Source organism: Tamandua tetradactyla, chromosome 2 (genome assembly GCF_023851605.1).
Source record: "Tamandua tetradactyla isolate mTamTet1 chromosome 2, mTamTet1.pri, whole genome shotgun sequence".
Classification (NCBI taxonomy): Eukaryota; Metazoa; Chordata; class Mammalia; order Pilosa; family Myrmecophagidae; genus Tamandua; species Tamandua tetradactyla.
This window is the reverse complement of record NC_135328.1, coordinates 44791995-44811438: the sequence shown is the minus strand read 5'-3', so window position 1 is coordinate 44811438 and position 19444 is coordinate 44791995. Positions and strand designations below refer to the sequence as shown.

The window sequence follows — 19444 nt, the reverse complement described above, 5'->3', positions numbered from 1 at the left end:
AAATATCTACTCCCCTGGTCAAAGTCAATATTATTTCTCCCTTTGATGACTACAACAGCATCCTATCTGGTTCCCTTGCTACCAATCTTGCCCCTTTACTGCCATTTCTCAACAGAGCAGCAAGTGAGTTTTTCTTAAAAATAAACAAAAAAACAAAGAACTAGCTTTATTGATATATAATTCATATTCCACATAATATATAATTCCTCTATTTATAGGGTACAAGTCAATGTTTTTAGTAGATACCCAAATATGTGCAAGGATCACCATGGTAAATTTTAGAACATTTTCATCACCTCAGAAAGAAACACCACACACTAGGTATCACCACCCACATGTCCCTAACACCCCTAACTCTAAGCAACTGCTAATCTACTGTCTATCTCTAAAGTTGTGCCTATTCTGAACATTTCATTAAAATGTAGTCGTATAACATAGTCTTTTGTAACTGACATATTTCACTTCATTCAAGGTATATCCATCTTGTAGCATGTATTAGTACTTCTTTCCTTTTTAGGGCACAATAATACTTCATTTCAAGGATAAACCACGTTTTGTTTATGCACTCATTAGCTGATGGACAATATTACTTTTTGGCTATTATAACTATAGTAAACAATAATGTGCAAGTTTTTGTGTGGATATGTATTTTCAATTTTTGTGGAAATATACCTATCAGGAATTGATGGGTCTTATATAAAGTCTGCCTTTAACTTTTTGAGTAACAGTTTTCGAAAGTAACTGCACCATTTTACATTCCTACCAGCAACATCAGGGTTCTGATTTCTCCACATCCTTGCCAAGACTTATCTTACTTTTTGATTATAGCGATCTTAGTAAGTGTGAAGTGGACTCTCACTGAACTTTGATTTGCATTTCCCTGATCACTAATGATGGTGAGAATCTTTTCATGTGCTTATTGATCATTTGCATATCTTCCTTGGGGAACTCTCCATTCAGATTCTTCCCTCATTTCATTTTCGGCTTGTTCACTACAAATGTACAGAAATACAAGAGACTTTTGCATACTGATCCTCTATCCTGCAACTTTGCTAAGCTCATTTATTAGTACTAACAGTTTTTATTGAATTTCTTACTATTTTCTCTATGTAAGATCATTTCATCTGCAAATGAACAGTTTTACTTCTTCCCAAACTGGCTGTCTTTTATTTTTATATCTTTTTCTTGCTGAAATGTCCAAACTATAACCTCCAGCACAATGCTGGATAGAGGGTGAGTGCAGACATCTAATTTTGCTCCTGAAACAGGAGGAATGAATCCAGTCTTTTGTCACTGGGTATGTTAAGTGTGGGTTTTTGGTGCATGCCCTTTATCAGGCTGCAACGTCTATTCTATTCCTAGTTTGTGGAGTTGTTTTGGTTGTTTTTTCCCCCTTATGAATAGATGTTGGATTTTGTCAAACGCTTTTTCTGTGTCTTGAGAACCTGTGGTTTTCATTGTTTATTATACCGATGTGGTGTTTTACATTTTTTTTTTAAGATGTTAAGTCAAACTTATATTCCTGGTTTAAATCTTATTTAGTCACAGTATATAATCCTTTTTATGTTACTGAATTCAGTTTGCCAGTATCTTTTATTGTTTATTTTTTAATTTTTATTTTACTTTTGCTAGTATTTTATTAGGGTTTTGGGGTTCATTTTCATAAGAGATATTGCATAGTTTTCTTTTCTTCTTATCTCTTTTTCTGCTTTGGGTATCAGGGTAATTGTGTCTGAATAGAATAAGTTTGAAAGCGTTCACCTCCTTTACCATTTTTTGAGTGTAGAATGTACTGGTATTAATACTTATCTAAATGTTTGGTAGAATACGGCAGCGAAGCTACCTAGGACTGGACTTTTCTTTGTTGGCACCTTTTTTATTACAAATTCAATCTCTTCAAACTGTCTATTTCTTCTTGAGTCAGTTCTGGTAGTTTCTGTCTTTCTAGAAAATTTTCCATTTTATCAAGTTATCTAATTTACTGGCATACAACTGTTCATAGTATTCATTTATAATCCTTTATAACATAGGTTGTAATGTCTCCTCTTTCATTTCTGATTCTAGTAATTTGAGTCTTTTCTCTCCTTTCCTTCATTAATCTACTAAAGGTTTGTCAATTTTATTGATCTTGTCAGAAGAACCAATTTTGATTTCATCGATTTTCTCTATTTTTTTCTATTCTCTATTTCATTAATTTCTTCTGTAATCTTATGTTTTCTTCCCTCTGCCTGCTTTAGGTTTAGCTTGCCCTTGTTTATCCAGGGTTTTAAGGTGAAAGGTTAGGTTATTGATTTGAGAAATCGCTCTTCTTTCTTTAGATAAGCACTTGCAGCTAAAAATTTCCCTTCAAGCAATGCTTTAGAGACATAAGTTTTGGTACATATTCATTTTTATTCATCTCTAAGTATTTTCTAATATCTTTTTTAATTTCTTCTTTCACAGGTTGATTATTCAGAAATGTGTAGTTTAATTTCCACATATTTGTGAATTTTCTACTTCTACTTGTTTTTTTTATTTCTAGTTTCATTCTATTGTAATTGGAAAAGACATTTTGGATGATTTCAGTTTTTTTAAATGTATTGAGACTTGTTTTCTGGCCTAATGGATGGTCTATTCTGGAGAGCGTTCCATGTGTCCTTGAGAATTTCAATTCTGCTGCTGCTGAATTGAGTGTTCTAAAGATGTTTTGTTTTATGGACACATTGGGTTATAGTCTTGTTCAACTCTTCCATTTCCTTGTTGTGCTGGTTTGAAAGGATGTATGTTCCCTAGAAAAGCCATGTTTAATTCTAATGCCATTTTGTAAAGGCAGCCGTTTCTTCTAATCCCTATTCAGCATTGCATCTTTGAAACTATAATCAGATCATCTCCCTGGAGGTGTGATTTAATCAAGAGTGATTGTTAAACTGGATCAGGTAGAGGCATATCTCCACCCATCTGGGTGAGTCTTGATTAGTTTCTGAAGTCCTACAAAAGAGGAAACATTTTGGAGAATAAGAGATTCAGAGAGTAGAGCACAATGAAATAGCCACGAGAAGCAGAGCCCACCAGCAAGTGATCCTTGGAGCTGAAGAAGGAAAATGTCTCCTGGGGAGCTTCATGAAACAGGAAGCCAGGAGAAGAAGCTAGCAGATGATGCCGTGTTTGCCACATGCCCTTCCAGATGAGAGGAACCCTAACTGTGTTCACCATGTGCCTTACTAGATGAGAGAGAAACTCTGACTGTGTTCACCATGTGCCTTCTCACTTGAGAAAGAAACCCTGAACTTCATCGGCCTTATTGAACCAAGGTATCTTTCCCTGGATGCCTTTGATTGGACATTTCTATAGATTTGTTAAAACTGAGACATTTTCTTAGCCTTAGAACTGTAAATTTCCAACTTATTAAATCCCCCTCTTTAAAAGCCATTCCATTTCTGGTATATTGCATCCTGTCAGCTAGCAAACTGTTGATCTTCTGCTAGTTTTTCTACCCACTACTGAAAGTGAGATACTGAAGTTGCTAGCAATTATTGATGAATTACCCAATTTTCTCTTCATTTTTGTCAGTTTTGTTTGATGCTTCATGTATTTATGTTTTGCTATTAGATGCATATATGTTTATATGTGTTAGATCTTCCTGCTGGATTTATCCTTTGACCATCATAAAATGTCCCTCTTATCTCTTGTTACATTTTTGTATTAAAATCTATTTTACTGGCATTAGTGCAGCCACTACAGGCTTCTTGTGGTTGCTATTTACAAAATATAGCTATTTCCATCCATTTACTTTCTGTCTCTTTGTATTTTTGAATCTAAAATCTGTCTCTATAGATGGCACATAGTGGGATCATGTTTTTTTTTTAATCCAGTCTAACAGTCTCTGCCTTTTCATTAGATTGATTATTCTGTTCATATTTACATTGGTTATTAATAAAGTTGGATTTATGTATTGCATTTTACTTTTTGCTTTCCATGTGTCAGATCTTTTTTGTTCTTCTATTCCTCCTTTATTGTCTTCTTTTTAGTGAGTTAATATTTCTAATGTAGTATTTAAATGTATTTATATATTTTTTAATTATACCTTTTACTGGTTGCTCTGAGGAATATATATTAACTTATCAGAACAAACTTTGGTCTTATACTCAGTTCCAGTGAGAAAAAGAAACATTATTCTTATATAGCACTATTCCCTTTTCCCCATTACAGCATTATTGTCATACCTGGAACATATAAAAATATTACAAAACCAACAATACACTGTATAATTATTACTTTGGATAATTTTATGTCTTTTACAAAAACTTAGAAGATTTCAGATATATTTACAGTTTTTGTTATAGTAACCTTTTTAACATCCCAGGTTTCTCTGTTTATTTTTTGAGATTCAAGTTATCTATATGGAGTCATTTTCTTACGCCATGTAAAACTTTGTTCCCACCACTTTCTTTGGGCTATTATTGGCAAATATGTTACATTTCCATACATTATAGGCTCATGAATACATATTGTGTATACAAGTGATTTTTAAATCAGTTGAGGAAGGAAAAAAAGCATTTATACTGTCATAATTTTGTAATTACCTTCTAAATTTTATAATTATCTATAATTTTGTAATTACTGATGTTCTTTGAACTTCTGTGTGGACTGGAATTATCACCTGGAGTCATTTGATTTCAGCCTGAAGAAGGCCCTTAGCATTTTTTTAAAGTAGCAACAAATTCTCAATTTTTGTTTAACTGAGAATGTCTTTATTCACCTTCATCTTTGACTAGCTTTGCTGGATATACGATATACAATTCTTGGTTGACAGGTGTTTTTTTTGTTTGTTTTTTTAACCTGAGCACTCTGCATCTATTATCCCATTGCCTTCTGGCCTCCACTGTTTCTGCTGAGAAGTCAGATGTCATTATTACTGGGGTTACCTTATAAGTGATAAACTTGCATTCTCTTGCTGCTTTCAAGATATTCTCCTTACAGGTAGCTTTCAGCCATTTTACTGTGGTGTGCAGAATTTTGGATAACTTTGTGTAGGCTCAGGTTTTCTCAACTTCCCTCTTCCAGCCTGGAACCACTTTATGAACCAGCAAAAGGGTGAACAGGGCCTCAGCATTCTCAGCAGTGCTCACTCAAGGTACAGCCTCTGACCCGAGTGGGGGCTAGATAGAAGCGAAGCCCAAACTCTTGCCTGTACTCACCCAGCAAAAGATAGCTGAGGGCAGGATGAGAAATGCTGACGTCCTACTCCTCTCGGAAAAACAGGCCACTGACTGGGAGCTGGAATGAGTTGGAGCCCTGTGTCTTTGGCTCTACCAGTCTGGGGCAGAGTTACCACCTTGCTCAGTGGGATGGGAGAAGGAGGGAGTGGGTCTTGGTTCAAATACCACAGATTCTCACTGCTCTTAATAGAATTTTAGAAATTTTCTTGTGTAATTGTTTCTTCATTTGTGTATGTCCTTGAGACCTTTTCCAGAGGGTTTAAATGCTTTTTGTTTTTAATTAATGGTGAACAGTTTTGCTGGGGAACAGGTCCACAAAGCTCCTCATGCTCTCATGCTAGAAGTCCCTTCAGACATTGAGCTTTTAAAAACTTAAATCATATACCCATTTTAAACCCTCCAAAAATTCCCTTCATACTTTAAAAGTCCAAATTCCTATTATGGCCTATAAGGTTCTATATAATCTAGCCCCTACCCATCTCAGAATCTTACGCCTAATCATTTTTTTTTCATCCCTAATCATTTTATACTTTGGTCACATCTGGCCTATAAGGGTGGTCCTCCTTATTGTCTTTGTATTTGCTGCTCCCCTGGAAAGCTCTTTTCCCAGATTTCCCCATGGATTTCTTCCTCACTTCATTTAGGTCTCTGTTCAAATGTCATCTTCTTTAGAGCCTCTTCAAAATAGTACCTGCCCTTCACCTTTTATCCACTTATCCTGTCTTCATGGTACCTAAATTTACTTGACATATCATTCATTTTCTTATTTCCTTAGTGACTTTCCCCCATTAGGATAAAAGCTCCAGAATAATAGCAGGATTTATCTATCTTGTTTACCATTTTATCCCTAGCAACTTGCATAATACTTAATATGTAATATGTAGTCAATAAAGCCTTATTTGAATGAACTGATGTAAACAAGAAGTGTTTTAAAATTATTCACATTTTAAATGACAACTTTAACAGTTAATCTATTGTTTTTATTTATATCCATAGAAAGCAGCAGAATAACAAAGAATGGGAAAAGAAATTAATACTTACTTATTTGGTTGAAGATAAACAAACAGAAGTGGTCAAAAACCAGGTATTTAAAGCTCTGTTTCAATAATCTTAAAATGTATTTTTATAAATAGCATTAGTGACCTGCTAGTGTTCCTATACTACATATATCAGGCCCAAAAGAAATAAGCACCTCTAATTCCATGAGAAAGTGAAAACATTAAAAAAAAAATGTTTATACTATAACTACCAGTTTTAACAGTTATGTATATTAGGAAATTGAAGAGAAGCTAATAAAAGCAAAAATCCTTAATCAAATACAAATTCTTCAATATCAGTAATAAAAAAAAATCTTGACCATTAAAAAAAGAAGTATATTATACCCATGTTCTCCCCACACACACTTTCCTGCTAAAGGCCAAGTTCTGCAATAGATTTAAAGGGCTAAGCAAAACAAACTTACATTACGGAATCTTACCTTGAGTCCTGTTTTCTCATCATCACTTCCATTATTTGTAGATGGTGTCTCATCTCCTTGCCTGGAAACCAAGACAAAATCTTCACTATTAAGAGTTGATACTGAGTCTGAGGAGATACTGATTTTTCCAACAGAAGCCTTGTCATCCATGACTCAAAGAATGAGGCTCAACTCATGAATGATTAAATATTTTTTTAAACGCCTGAAAAAGAAAAACCATAAACACACTCATATGGAATATTTACCAGATATCAATTATGCTCTAATTCTTACAAAACACCTGTGAAAAAGCTTAAAAACAAAAACAAAAAATACTTCCACAATATTTTCCAAAGACTATCACAGTTTACAATTTAGGCTTTTTATTGCAGATAATAAAGGAATGTTATGTTATTTAGAGCCAAGAAGATTCAGACCTCAAAAAAATAAATGAATAAACATATTCCCTTCAGAATAACCCTGCCCTGTGATTTCTTTGGCATATATTGCGATTCTAGTCTTGGCTCCAAAAATAATGAAGTACTAAATTTCTGTTTTCTATTTCTAAATTTGTAAAGCTGTACACAAATGAAATCGAAAACACTTAGGACAATAAAAAAAGGTTTCCTAACATTGTTCATACTTATTTCACATTAAAACCCAACCGAGAAAATTCAAGACAGGAAAACATAAACTCTACAGCTGGGAATATCTCACACAGTGAGAAATCCGAAGTCCATTTAAAACTCAATCTCCCCACCCAATGGTTTCTTAGAAAAGTATTAATGACAGAGTTTTGGACCACAAATCCCTAAGAAAAAAGTACAACACTATGTCACTTATGAAAAACTATTCACTTATGGACTCCCAGAATAACACTGAAACTCATCTACCATTTTAAAACCTGTTTCTGCATATTCTAAGACAATGTTTCCATTTGGTTGCCAAAAACAGCAACAGAACAATGCAACATTATACTAAGAGAGTTTGAACCAATTAACAAAAGTAGATCTGGCTCTCTGTTCATCTTGCACCTCAAAGAGGTATGGTTCTGATTCTGTTTAATCTCCCCAGTTAAGAATTCCTGATTTACGCTTTGGAATTTTTATTGAACATATGCGTGAGCATAAGGTCTGCATTTAGATAAACATCTGACAGCAGAAATTATCCAGTCTCTGAGTATCACATTTGGAAGAAAATTTAGAAATCATCAATACTATTAAAATAGATAAGGAAGAAATGGCAATCCCAATAAGGTCACTAAACTAGTTAATTGCACCACAAAGGCTAGAATCCTGGACCTTTTGCTACTTAAACTTATTCCCCTGCTCAATGGCTATCACAACTCTACATTTCATAGGACCAAATCTAAATACATAGCATAGCATTCAAAGACACCTCAGAATGTAGTTTTGAAAATTTTAAAGAAAAAAAAATCTAGCTATGATTTATCCATTCAGTGAATACTAAGTGTCTGGTATATCAAAGGGCAGGATATGGTGAAGAAGTGACATAAGATCCTTGCCCAAAAGGAGTCTACAAGTTTGGCAGAGAACAGAGACAAATCATATAGACCAAAAAGTACTGGTTTAGCGTCAAGAAATCTATGAGAACATATTGTGAGAGGGGCTAACTAAGATTTGGAGAGTATTTTAAAGGGGGTAATGGTCTTTGCTCAGGATATATACTTATGACCAAGTTATTTGCCCTCATAGTATCCTTGTCCTAGAGCAGTTTACTTACTTCTCTACTTAATCAACTCCAACCCATCATTCATGATTTAACCATCCTTTTCCCAGTAGCCTTCTTAATCCACTTCCCCATTCTCATCCCAGAGCCAAATGATTTGCCTCCCTTTTCTGTTTCATAGCATTTACCTTTTTTATCCAGTACCTAAAATCCTGAATTTCAAGATGGTGAGTCTCTTAATTTAATCTTCACATCTGTATTTCACCGATGTGGCTACTGAGGCTTAAAGAGATAGTGTAACTTGTTCAAGGTACTGTAACTGTTTAGAGACAAAGTCAAAAATCGAACCCTTAGATTATGAATTCATAAAATTGTATCCTTAAATTATGATGCTCTTCTTATGCCACAAATTGGGGCCGTACCTCAAAATACCACGAGATAAAGGAATCTGTATCTTTTGCAGAACCTGTATTTTAGAAGAGGTTTTCATGCTTAATTAGTCTTTTCTTTTTTCTTTAAAACTGTGATTAAGAATAGGATAGCAGAGGGCCTAGGAAAGATCCCTAACTATGATCTCAGAGACACTAAAAACTTTCTGTAATACTCTGTACTGAAAAATATACTTCAGGGAGGGCCACTGTGGCTCAGGAGGCAGAGTTCTCACCTGCCATGCCAGAGACCCGCATTTGATTCCTGGTGCCTGCCCATGTAAAAAAAAAGAAAAGAAGAGAGAAAATATACTTTATTACTTATACTTAGGGGATGAGAAGATTTGGCAGGCTTAAAGGTCCATCTGTTTTCTTTGAAGAGGTGATAGGAAAATATTCTTTAGGAAATACTTTACTGTTTTGGCAACTGAAAGCAACTGGATTGATCAGTGGGAATGAAGTTCATCAAAACACTAAGTAGTGCAGGAAAAAGCCTACCATAAGATTCCTCTTCTCTGACCTCCACAGCCAGAAGTGAAAAAGGAGTCCATGAACCCTAAATGTTCTAGATAAGATAACCAACCCTTCCTTTGCTGGCCTCAACTATAAAGAAGTACCCAGAACTTAGCGTATTCCTGGCAAAACTCTAGAGTAGTCACAATCTCTGTCTTGAGACCATCAGAACTAAGGGTTTTGCTTTGAATCTCTACTTAGATCAGTCATCACAAAAACCCCTACTCCAAATTCCTCATGCTTCGGATTCTAATGCTAATGGCCACGGACAATAAAGTAAGTGCTCCCTCCTAAAATACTCTGCACTGTCAGCTCCCTTCCTACCTTTCTCCATAACACCTATCACCATTTGACATACTTTACATTTTAGTCATTTTGTTTGGAAGTATCATGTAAACTAGAACCTAAGCTCCATGAGGGCAGAGATGTGTTTCATTAACTGTTGTACACTTACTACCTGGAACAATGGCTAGCACATAGCAGATGCTCAAATATTAAAGTAGAATAAATGGCAAAACTGAAAAGAAGCAAGAGCTATCTAATGAAAAGGTAAGACCATCTTTTATAGACTAGCAAATAAGAACAGCAATCATTTGTGATAGTGAAGCACACGATTAGGAGTTAGGGGAAAAAACGTTAGAATGCTGGCTCTGCTACTTACTAGTAGTATGAGCTTGGTCACACTGAGACTCATATGCCATACCTGAAAATGGTATACCATCTACTTCACAGAGCTTACTGTAAGAATTACTTAGGACTACATATATATAAAGCATTTAACAATACACATAGAGCATTGTAACAATCCAATAGCTCTAGCTTTTCAAAAACTAACTTATAATTTTTCAAAAATTAACTTATAAAGTAACTTGAATAGAAAATATATTTTGGGGGTAAAAAACATAGATTTCCTAATTTTGCATTCTAATTTGTTTAAATCTAAAAAGTTGCAAAGGAATATTGTGAATAAAAATGCCTTATATCTGTATAATACTGTATGGATTAAGAATATATACTTTCTTTATCTCATTTGATTAATCCTATCAATGTAGTGTAGACAGAAAAGATTTTTAACCATTTTAAAAAAGATAATATACATAAAAACCCCCAGATATTTGGTAAGTACTAAGTTTGTTTTCTTCTTTTACAAAAGTGATGAAGCCTAAGCCATTACCAATAGGTCAAAATGACCATGCAAGTTCAGGGATGGCCCTGCAGATATTTAAAAGATCAGTAAAAATTTTCTGATGGAAATCAGTCTCATGATACCAAAACTGGGAAAACTTTTTACCTAAATTCACTGCTCTGTACCCTAAGTGACAATTTTATATTCAACTATGCACTTCAAAGATCATGACAAAAAAGGTACCTCAATCTTGCCAAATGAAGATTCATTTTCATTCTCAATCTCCTAAACACTAGACCCAGCTAAATGGGGAATGAAATGGGAAGAACTGACCATGACACAGGCTCTTTTAACAGTCTTTCGAAAGCAACTGACTCCCGGATAATCAGTGTTTTTAAAAACAGACTTTAGGGGTGGGGAGGAGGTGAGGATAAGGGGGTAGAACACTATGGGTTACTGTTGTACTGTTTCTAGTTACGAACATGGTTTTCAACAGTAACTTGAATAGTCTGTGGTAGCATGGATTTGCTAATATGCAATTGGTAGAGGTAAAAGTCTTGATAAAAAGATGTGGGTGACACTAATAATTTAACTTGACATGCCAGAGATAAAATGTTATCTTCACAAGTCCAAGGCTGTTTCATCTTTACTTCCTTGGTTTTCTTAAGAATTTCTTCTTGCAGGTATAGTATTTACTGCCTACATTTACACCACTTCAGTGTGATTTCCCACACTCAATGAATAGTCCCTCTCAAAGTCTAGCTTCCCTACCTCAAAAACCCTCACTGAACCTCCTATTTCAAAAACCAGCAAGGACACAAAATTTCAAAACCAAAAGAATTATTTTCAGTTCTCATCTTACTTCTACTCAGTGAGGTAAATGAAAATGCTCATCATTTCCTTATCCTGCAACTCTTATCTTTTTCTTTCCATTATCTACCTCTGCCTCCCTTCACTCAATGGTCATATTAGGTTTCTTTCCTTTTGTCCACTCTTTACAATTCATCCTTGCTCCTCTTTTTCTTCTTCCACATTTTCCTTTCCATATGTTCCTTAATTAACTTGGCTACAACATTCAATTGTACGTTGATGATGCTCTCTAGCCCTAGCCCTGTCCTTTCTCCTGATGGGTATTTGTCTCAAGTTTTCTTTCATTTCTATCCATTACTGAGTATCTTCTATGCCAGGCTCTAAGTATATGGTTACTGTGAGGAATAAGAAGTACTCTTTGAAAATGGACAAGTAAACAATAATTACAATACAATATAGTGCTTGGTATAATACAGGTATGAAAAAGGGTGTTATGAGAATACACTAAAGGACCATGCTACATGTATCCCACAGCCATCTTGAAACCAATTCCATATGTCCAAATCCAAACCATTTGACCCCACCACCACCACCATCATACGAGCACATATTCTTCCTCTTAGGTTCCCTATCCCGGTTAACACTGACCTTAGAAACCTCAAAATAATCCCTGACTCCTTTTCTCATTCTCCCTTGGAAAGTGAACGGATTTTAGTTTCAGAATGTATCTCAAATCTATCTCTTCTCCACTATCCCTCCCACCACTGACTTATGAGCACTTTGCTCTCCTTCTCCTTGGCTATAATAGAAGTCTCCCCTTTTTGGACTCTCTGTAGTCTGAAGATTATCAAGCCCCCCTAGTTAATTTCTCCAATAAAATATTCCACCCCTTTTCCTTTCACAAACCTTTGATTGCTCCTGACTAAAAACAGAATAATCCAATTCTCCTTATATTATCATTTAAAGTTTTTCAAACATTGGAGCCAATCTACCATTCTAATCTATCTTCTATCTAATCATACCAGACAAACCACCAAATACGTACTGCATTTTTATGCTTTCAAGCCTTTGCACATGTTGTTCCCTAAATTAGGAATGTCTTCATGTCTCCACTTAGCTCTACTCCCCACCGGCAACTTAATGATAAAACAAATATTTGACTTCCTCCTTCACTTTTTCTTTCCAATATTCATTATTTCCTTCTGGGGTTCCTAAGGTTATTTTGTTTGTTCTTTAGTTTTATTACAGAATCATATTACATAGTAATATAAATTATATCTCTTTTCTACCTCACTTATTGATACATTCATTCTAGAAATAATTACTAAATATAAAACCACCATGCTGAATGCTAGGAATACAATAGGCACATTCACAGTTTCTCTGAACTACTGTGGACACGAATCTTGTGACTTATGCATATTATCTTCATATTCTTGTTAATTGGCAGTGCTCAATAAATGTGGTTGGCTGAATGAGACTCTTGCACCAGTGTTTAACTGGTAGGGTCTAAATAATATGAGCATGCTATTCTACATGCATGCAATTAGAGATACAATTATGGATGACCAGTATGATATGACATAAAAAGGATTATCCTTGAGTGTGCCTGATTGATCCTCACCAAGTCTTCAACTGAAACAGCCAAAACCAGTAAAACACAGAGTCACAAAACACCCCTTGGATTCTAAAATTCTGGTAACTTCATTCCCAACCTCCCCCACTCCCCTTACCATTTTTGCTGTTCAACTAGTGAGCAAATTAGTACACCTTTAGAGATCTTAAGGGGGATGTTTAAATCATCTTGCTAAATCTAATAATACTACTTACTGGTCCTCAGTGCCAATTACATGCCCAACGTGGTACTAAGAAGTTTTATATGTGTTGTTACTAATCTTCATACCAACCTCGCCAGATGGGAATTAACTTCATATACAGACAAACTGAGGTTTAGACAGGTGGAGCATCTTGTCTAGTTCAGAGAAAATCAAAGAACTTGATCCAAACCCTGTGTGCTGGTTTGAAAGGATGTACGTACCCTAGAAAAGCCATGTTATAATCCTAATCCCATTTTGTAAAGGCAGCCATTTCTTCTAATTCCAGTATGCTTGAAACTTTAATTCGATCATCTCCCTGGAGATGTGACTCAATCAAGAGTGGTTATTAAACTGGATTAGGTGGAGGCATGTCTCCACCCATTACAGGAGGGTATTGATTAGTTTACTGGAATCCCATAAAAGAGGAAACATTTTGGAGAAAGCAGAAGATTCAGAAAGGGCACAGAAGAATGACAGAACTAAGAGAAAGTCACAACAGAGAACATCACAGAACCACGAAGCAGAGTCCACCAGACAGCGACTTTTGGAGATGAAGAAGCAAAACGCCTCCCAGGGAGCTGGAGAGGAAGCTAGCAGATGACACCGTGTTCACCATGTGCCCTTCCACCTGAGAGAGCAACCCTGACCACATTCCCCATGTGCCTTTTCACTTGAGAGAGAAACCCTGAACTTCATCTGACTTCTTGAATCAAGGTATCTTTCCCTATATGTCTTAGATTGGACATTTCTATAGACTTGCTTTAATTGGGACATTCCCATGGCCTAAAAACTGTTAACTTGCAACTTATTAAATTCCCCTTTTTAAGAGCGGTTCCATTTCTGGTATACTGTGTTCTGGTAGCTAGCAAACTAGAACATCCAGGTATCTAGGTACTGTCCTTTTCTGCATTATAAATGCCTCCTTCCTGAGTGTCCCTATCTTCATTCTCTTTCCCATTTCAATCTATCCTCTATTCTACTCTCAGTTTTATCCTTCTAAAACACAGATGTGATAAGATTACTCTGTTCAGAAAAAGAATGTAACAGTAGTAAAAAGAAATAAATTTCAAAAATGCCCTAGCAGGCCAATTCCTTGGGTTTGGAGCCTTTTAAAATTAAACAATCAGGTTACAAAGAAAATCATTTAAAAAAAATTTTTTTAATCACACAGCCTTACTCCCTGCCCCCACCCCAGTACTGTTTCCCTGCAGTGATTTCACATGAATTCCTTAAAGCCTATCCCTAGGAAGGGTGGGTCAAATCTAACAAAACTCAATGGAAAACCATCTTCTTTATAAAAATAAATTCCTTTCTATTACCACCAATTGCTGAACAATACATGTCTTTGTTTTAAGTCTAAATCTAAATTTGGGAACTGTTTCATTGAATTCTTTTAGCAAACTAAAATAGCCATATTCATCTAAGCTTTCTGATTAATTTCAGTATAGTTTAAGAACCTAAAACAAAAGAGAACAAAAATTTAATCTGGGTCTACTGCACTGAAAGGTAAGAAAAATCAGCATACCCAAAAGTTACTCTAAGGCAAATTTTAATCTAAAATGCCTGTGGCAATTTACTTATTTAAATACTGACTCATTTAGTCCAATTCCAGATTAAGCAAAGATACCTTAATTTAAGGAATGTAGGATTCTGTAACACAAAAAAGTAAATTTTAAAAGCCTGATAGTATTACAGGACCTTAAGCATAAAATCATAAAACCAGTATAGTAAGAAGCTAAAAGAAGAGAGCGAATGTCTTCAGAATTATTTCTCACTTTTCACAGTAATAAAGTTTGATTAGGACTTTTAAAGTTAACAATCTGTTATAATAAAAAAAACATTAGACAGGAAGATGAACTCTTCTGCTCTTTTCATTTGACTTGGAAGATTTTGTGACTGCAATTTTCCCATATGTAAAACAAGGGGATTTAACCTTTTCAATTATTTTGTGACTATGAGTATCCAGGAAAGGGGCAAGTGGGGTGGGGAGGAGATGGGGAGTGCCAGGTGCTTTCAGGACAATTACATTAAGAAGACATAATTAGTTCCATTTCTACAAATGAAAAATTGAGTCTCAGTCAGTAAGTATCTTACCTCCAGTCATACACTAAATCAAAGACTGAGGACACCCATGTTTCCCTGATCCCAAAGTTAATACTCTCTCTACTATACCCTGATATTTATAATGAAAGTACAAGAGGTAAGAAAGAAAAACAATGCATATAAAACAATTCATCTTTAATTGTGTTGATTATTTCATGTATCAATACTCTTGATACATGAAAAAACAAAACATATAAATGGTTTCCCTATGCCCCTGTGTATAGTTCATGAAGCAGCACATTAACATTTTCCAGCTCTCAGGTATGCTGGTTTTATGCCACCTCAACATGTTATCTCTGAAACTAAATACTTAAATTGTTATTTGGATGCCATTTCCGTAAGAGAAACCTACACCTGGGAATACAGTGTAAATTTACTTTAATATTAATGTACTACTCATTGACATGTTCAATTATATTTTCACCTTGATATTAGATTAAAAAACGTATCCTTACCTTTCATTTTTTCTGGAACAGATTTCTAAAGTATATTATATATTAAAATATATTATAAATATGGTTATTTTTAAACAATGTATGGTTTCCAAAGACTTTTTCCTCCTTTTAGGAAATCAGTCAACACATTCCTCTCTTCCACAGCTAAGAAAATGAATCTATACCAATTAGAGCAACCTGTCATTTAGTTCTGTAATGTCTGATTTATTCACAGCTCCTTAACCTATGCAAATTTAATGTCAAGCAAGCAAATCATTTGATAGATGAGCAAAGTCAAAGATAAACAGAATAAATATGGATTCTCTTTGCTGTGACCTCTGATTTTCAGGAGAATGTCTGTAGGCAAACCACGAGTGCTTGGCAGAAAACGCACGTTTTCTGTGCCTGCTAATATGAGAAAGGCCTGGTTCATGGTTACAAAGGAATGAAGAGATTTAATAATGTGTGAGACGGGCAGGCAGGCAGTCAACAAGCATTTAATGAAATAGGCACTGTGCAAGAAGATACTAAATTCACAAATACTTAGTTAAGTTCCACAGATGATTTTTTCCACAGACGATTTTTAAACTTATCTGAAAAGATCTTTTCTCAAAACTAAAAACAAAACAAAAAAAAAAAAATGAAAAATAGGACTGTTTTCGCTAAGGTATGATTTTGGATAGAAGTATTAGCTTTTGAAGATATATAATAATCTATTTCCTGACTTCACAGAGAATTCAACAGGTAACTACAAAAAGGATATGATCATTTCTCTTCTACAGATATATCAGAGGTCTATTCATACAAAATAGTGTGGCACAGCAAAAGAGATTTACATGACATGTTCCTGCATTCACACTGCCAGAAGTTCATCAGCACACCTTCAAGGGCACAACAGAGTTTATCATCTCGAAGGTAAAAATATTGAAATGATTACTCATGGTTCCTTCCATTACCATTCTAAAAATGTCCAATATTTAATGTAATTTAGACTTAAAGGCTCTCTTTTATATTTTTGCATATCAATTCCTTTTCCTAAAAACAAGGATCACTGTTTGCAAAGGGAAAACAAGATTGTAACCACAGACTATTGATTATAATTACCACCTAAATAAGGAAAAATGGGAAAGAGAAAGGTTAAAGAGAGTTATTATTAATAACATGTTGGAGTAACACAGAAACTAATTTACTAATGTACATAACAATGCCAAAGTTTATATACAGAAAAATTTACTAACACAAAGATTTACAGATCCCAAAGAATTGTGTTTTATAACACAAATGCTGATACAAACTTAACTAGAGATACATAACAACCATGCGTTAACTCTTGGAAAGGGGTAAACCCCCAAGTCTGGCAGCACAGCCATACAATTAAGACATGATTCTCATGTTTTAGAGCCATGATAATACATATATTTAATGTGAAACATAAACTTAAAAACAGGTTGAGGGCTTTATTTTATTCTTTATTGATCCACAGAGATAGGGACTCTTTGGAAAAGATAGGCTTTACAGAGCTCTTTCATGATAGGAAGAATAAGCTTCAAAAAATTCTCACTTAATCAACAACTAGTGACTACTTCTGTGTACGGTACTTGATATGGAAAAGAGGGGAAACTTTCAGGTCAAATTCTATAAACTAACATGTTCGTGACCGGCATATGGCCGTATTTGGTCAGATATTCTTTGCACATGAAGAGAAACAAAACCATTAGGGTCAACAAGAATAGTTACATTCTAAGTCTAAATGTTTAGTGATATTGTTTTTACATACAAGTCTTCAAAAGAATAAAGATTTTTAGAGAAGACAAAACTAAAGGAAAAAACTATGCAATCAAATTACATGAAAAAAAAATGACTGTTAAGTTGATGTGATGTTTTTTCAGGTATATCCATGGACATCAAGTCCTTAGCCTTGAATTTTCTTTCTTCGGGATCTGACTATGGAAAACCAATAAAACAAGGCAGTTACACACAAAACACTAAAATGTCATACCAAACGCTGCTTTAAGTACTGTGGTTAAATCAACACTTCTTTAAAAGAAAAAAAAAATTAGCACTTAAGTAATATTTGAGTTGTATCTCCAAGAAAGGTTATCTCTGTATTTATTTATTCTACACACTTAAGAGGTGTAATTATATCTGATTATATTAAAAATTACAAAGATAACATTATGGGCAGCCTATGGCAGAATCTTAGCTTATCAGTAGCATCAATTTAATCATTTTCTGAAGCCTGCACTCAAAGGTCACTTGTTAAAATAATTACCGTGAAATGATGATACCTTAAAAGCAGCTTTTACTTTAACTGGAAATAGACTCAAAGACAAAGACCTCTTTAAAAGAATCTGGATTGTATATTTCAGTTATAGTGTGTGGAAAACCCCTCAAATAGATAAGGTGCATAATACACTTCTCTCAATAATCAGTAAAAAAAAAAAAAAAAAAGGTTAGGAAACAGGTATCTTCACTTTTACAGAGTACCACTATACTATCATGTAATCCAGATTAAGCACGTGCATTAGTAAACTGCTAAAACACTATGACAAAATGTATACTCTCTAGACAAATATATATTTTATTAATGCCAACAATGAGTTAATTAACTGTAAAATGAGCTGTAAAATTGAACACATGAATTTGAGTCATTTTGTTTAAAGCTACTTGTGAATTTTAAAGGTTACCGATAAATACAAATCAATCACAGATTCAAATTTACTAATGCAAAAGGAAGTCTACAAAGGAAGGTAATAAAGAACTCTCGCCCCTATTTATTTTTAGTTTTTCTAGGTAAACTCTACTTAAAAGCCTCCAATATATATTAAAATTCCAACCAATATAGAAGTGAATAAAGCAACAGGTCCTTGATATAAAAAAGGTGGACGCGCACGTACTTGGTACATAACCTTTTTTTTTTTAATCTACTATTCAAAGATCAGTTTAGTGTGCCACAGTTCCACTCACCCTCTATTGTTTTTTTCTTCCGCAGTAAAACAGCTGGAAACACACACACAAACACGGTTTACTTCAGTCACGGGTATGAGAATACAGGTGTTTATTTGAATAAAAATATCCAACGAATTGTGAAACCCTATCTCTGTCATTTTTCACCTCTAATTAAAAAAAAAAACAAGACAAAAGCCTAAATACCTCAAATTCAAGTTAGAACATGACTTTTAAAGCAACGGAGCACTACCAGCATTATCACTGTTAACAAGGTCTCCTAGGCTACTTGGTACTAAGATAATAAAAGTAGCCGTAAGTACGGAGATGTTCTTAAGAGCAGGAGTAGACGATAAATAATCTGGATGTTAGAAGAGTAGGAGCCACAGTACAATCGGACAGTGGACAGCGAACTCCTGAAAGTCTGAGGTTGTCCCTCCGGCTCAATCACCTAAAACCATGAAGGCGACTGAGAATCAAAACATAAGAACAGCAATGAGGTATTGGGGGGGAGATGCAGAAGGGAAGAATGGAATGCCGGGACACTGTAATTGCAGGCAGGGAAAATGAGAGAGAAAGACCACGATGAGATGGAAAAGAGACCCATAAAGAAAGTATTTTAAATTAGGCGCAGCCCAGAAGTCAAGCCTGAGGTCCAAGTCAGTCTAAATTAGTAAATACAGATCCCGAGGGCAACGGGGAGAACGTGAGGAGAAACTGAGGTGGAGGGGACGGCCAGATTCCCCAGATGACTGGGCTCAGACTATGAAAGCTAAAGGACAAACCAGCCTTGCTGGTGGGCCAGAGGAACAGCCGCAAAAGCAGGACTCCGAAAGCACCTACCCAGACAGGGGGAACCGGTTTGGGTAGGGGCTAAGGGAGCGTCGTCGCCTGCGCATGCGCTGCCCTTCCGTCGCAGCTCCC

The 19444-nt window shown here is 35.1% G+C and overlaps 1 protein-coding gene across 6 annotated transcripts in view; it reads right to left on the bottom strand.

The window, feature by feature from the left end:
• Nucleotides 1–19444, bottom strand: part of RABGAP1 (RAB GTPase activating protein 1) — a 241405-nt gene that overhangs the window by 221682 nt on the left and 279 nt on the right. For 4 of the 6 annotated variants that reach the window (XM_077144151.1, XM_077144178.1, XM_077144188.1 and 1 more), the window contains exon 2: nucleotides 6676–6877. In XM_077144151.1, the coding sequence (XP_077000266.1) occupies nucleotides 6676–6825 (150 nt within the window). In that variant the 5' untranslated portion in view covers nucleotides 6826–6877. Of the gene's footprint in view, nucleotides 1–6675; nucleotides 6878–8531; nucleotides 8663–19444 lie in introns of those variants that run through there. The other 2 variants (XM_077144161.1, XM_077144184.1) reach the window with 2 other exon arrangements.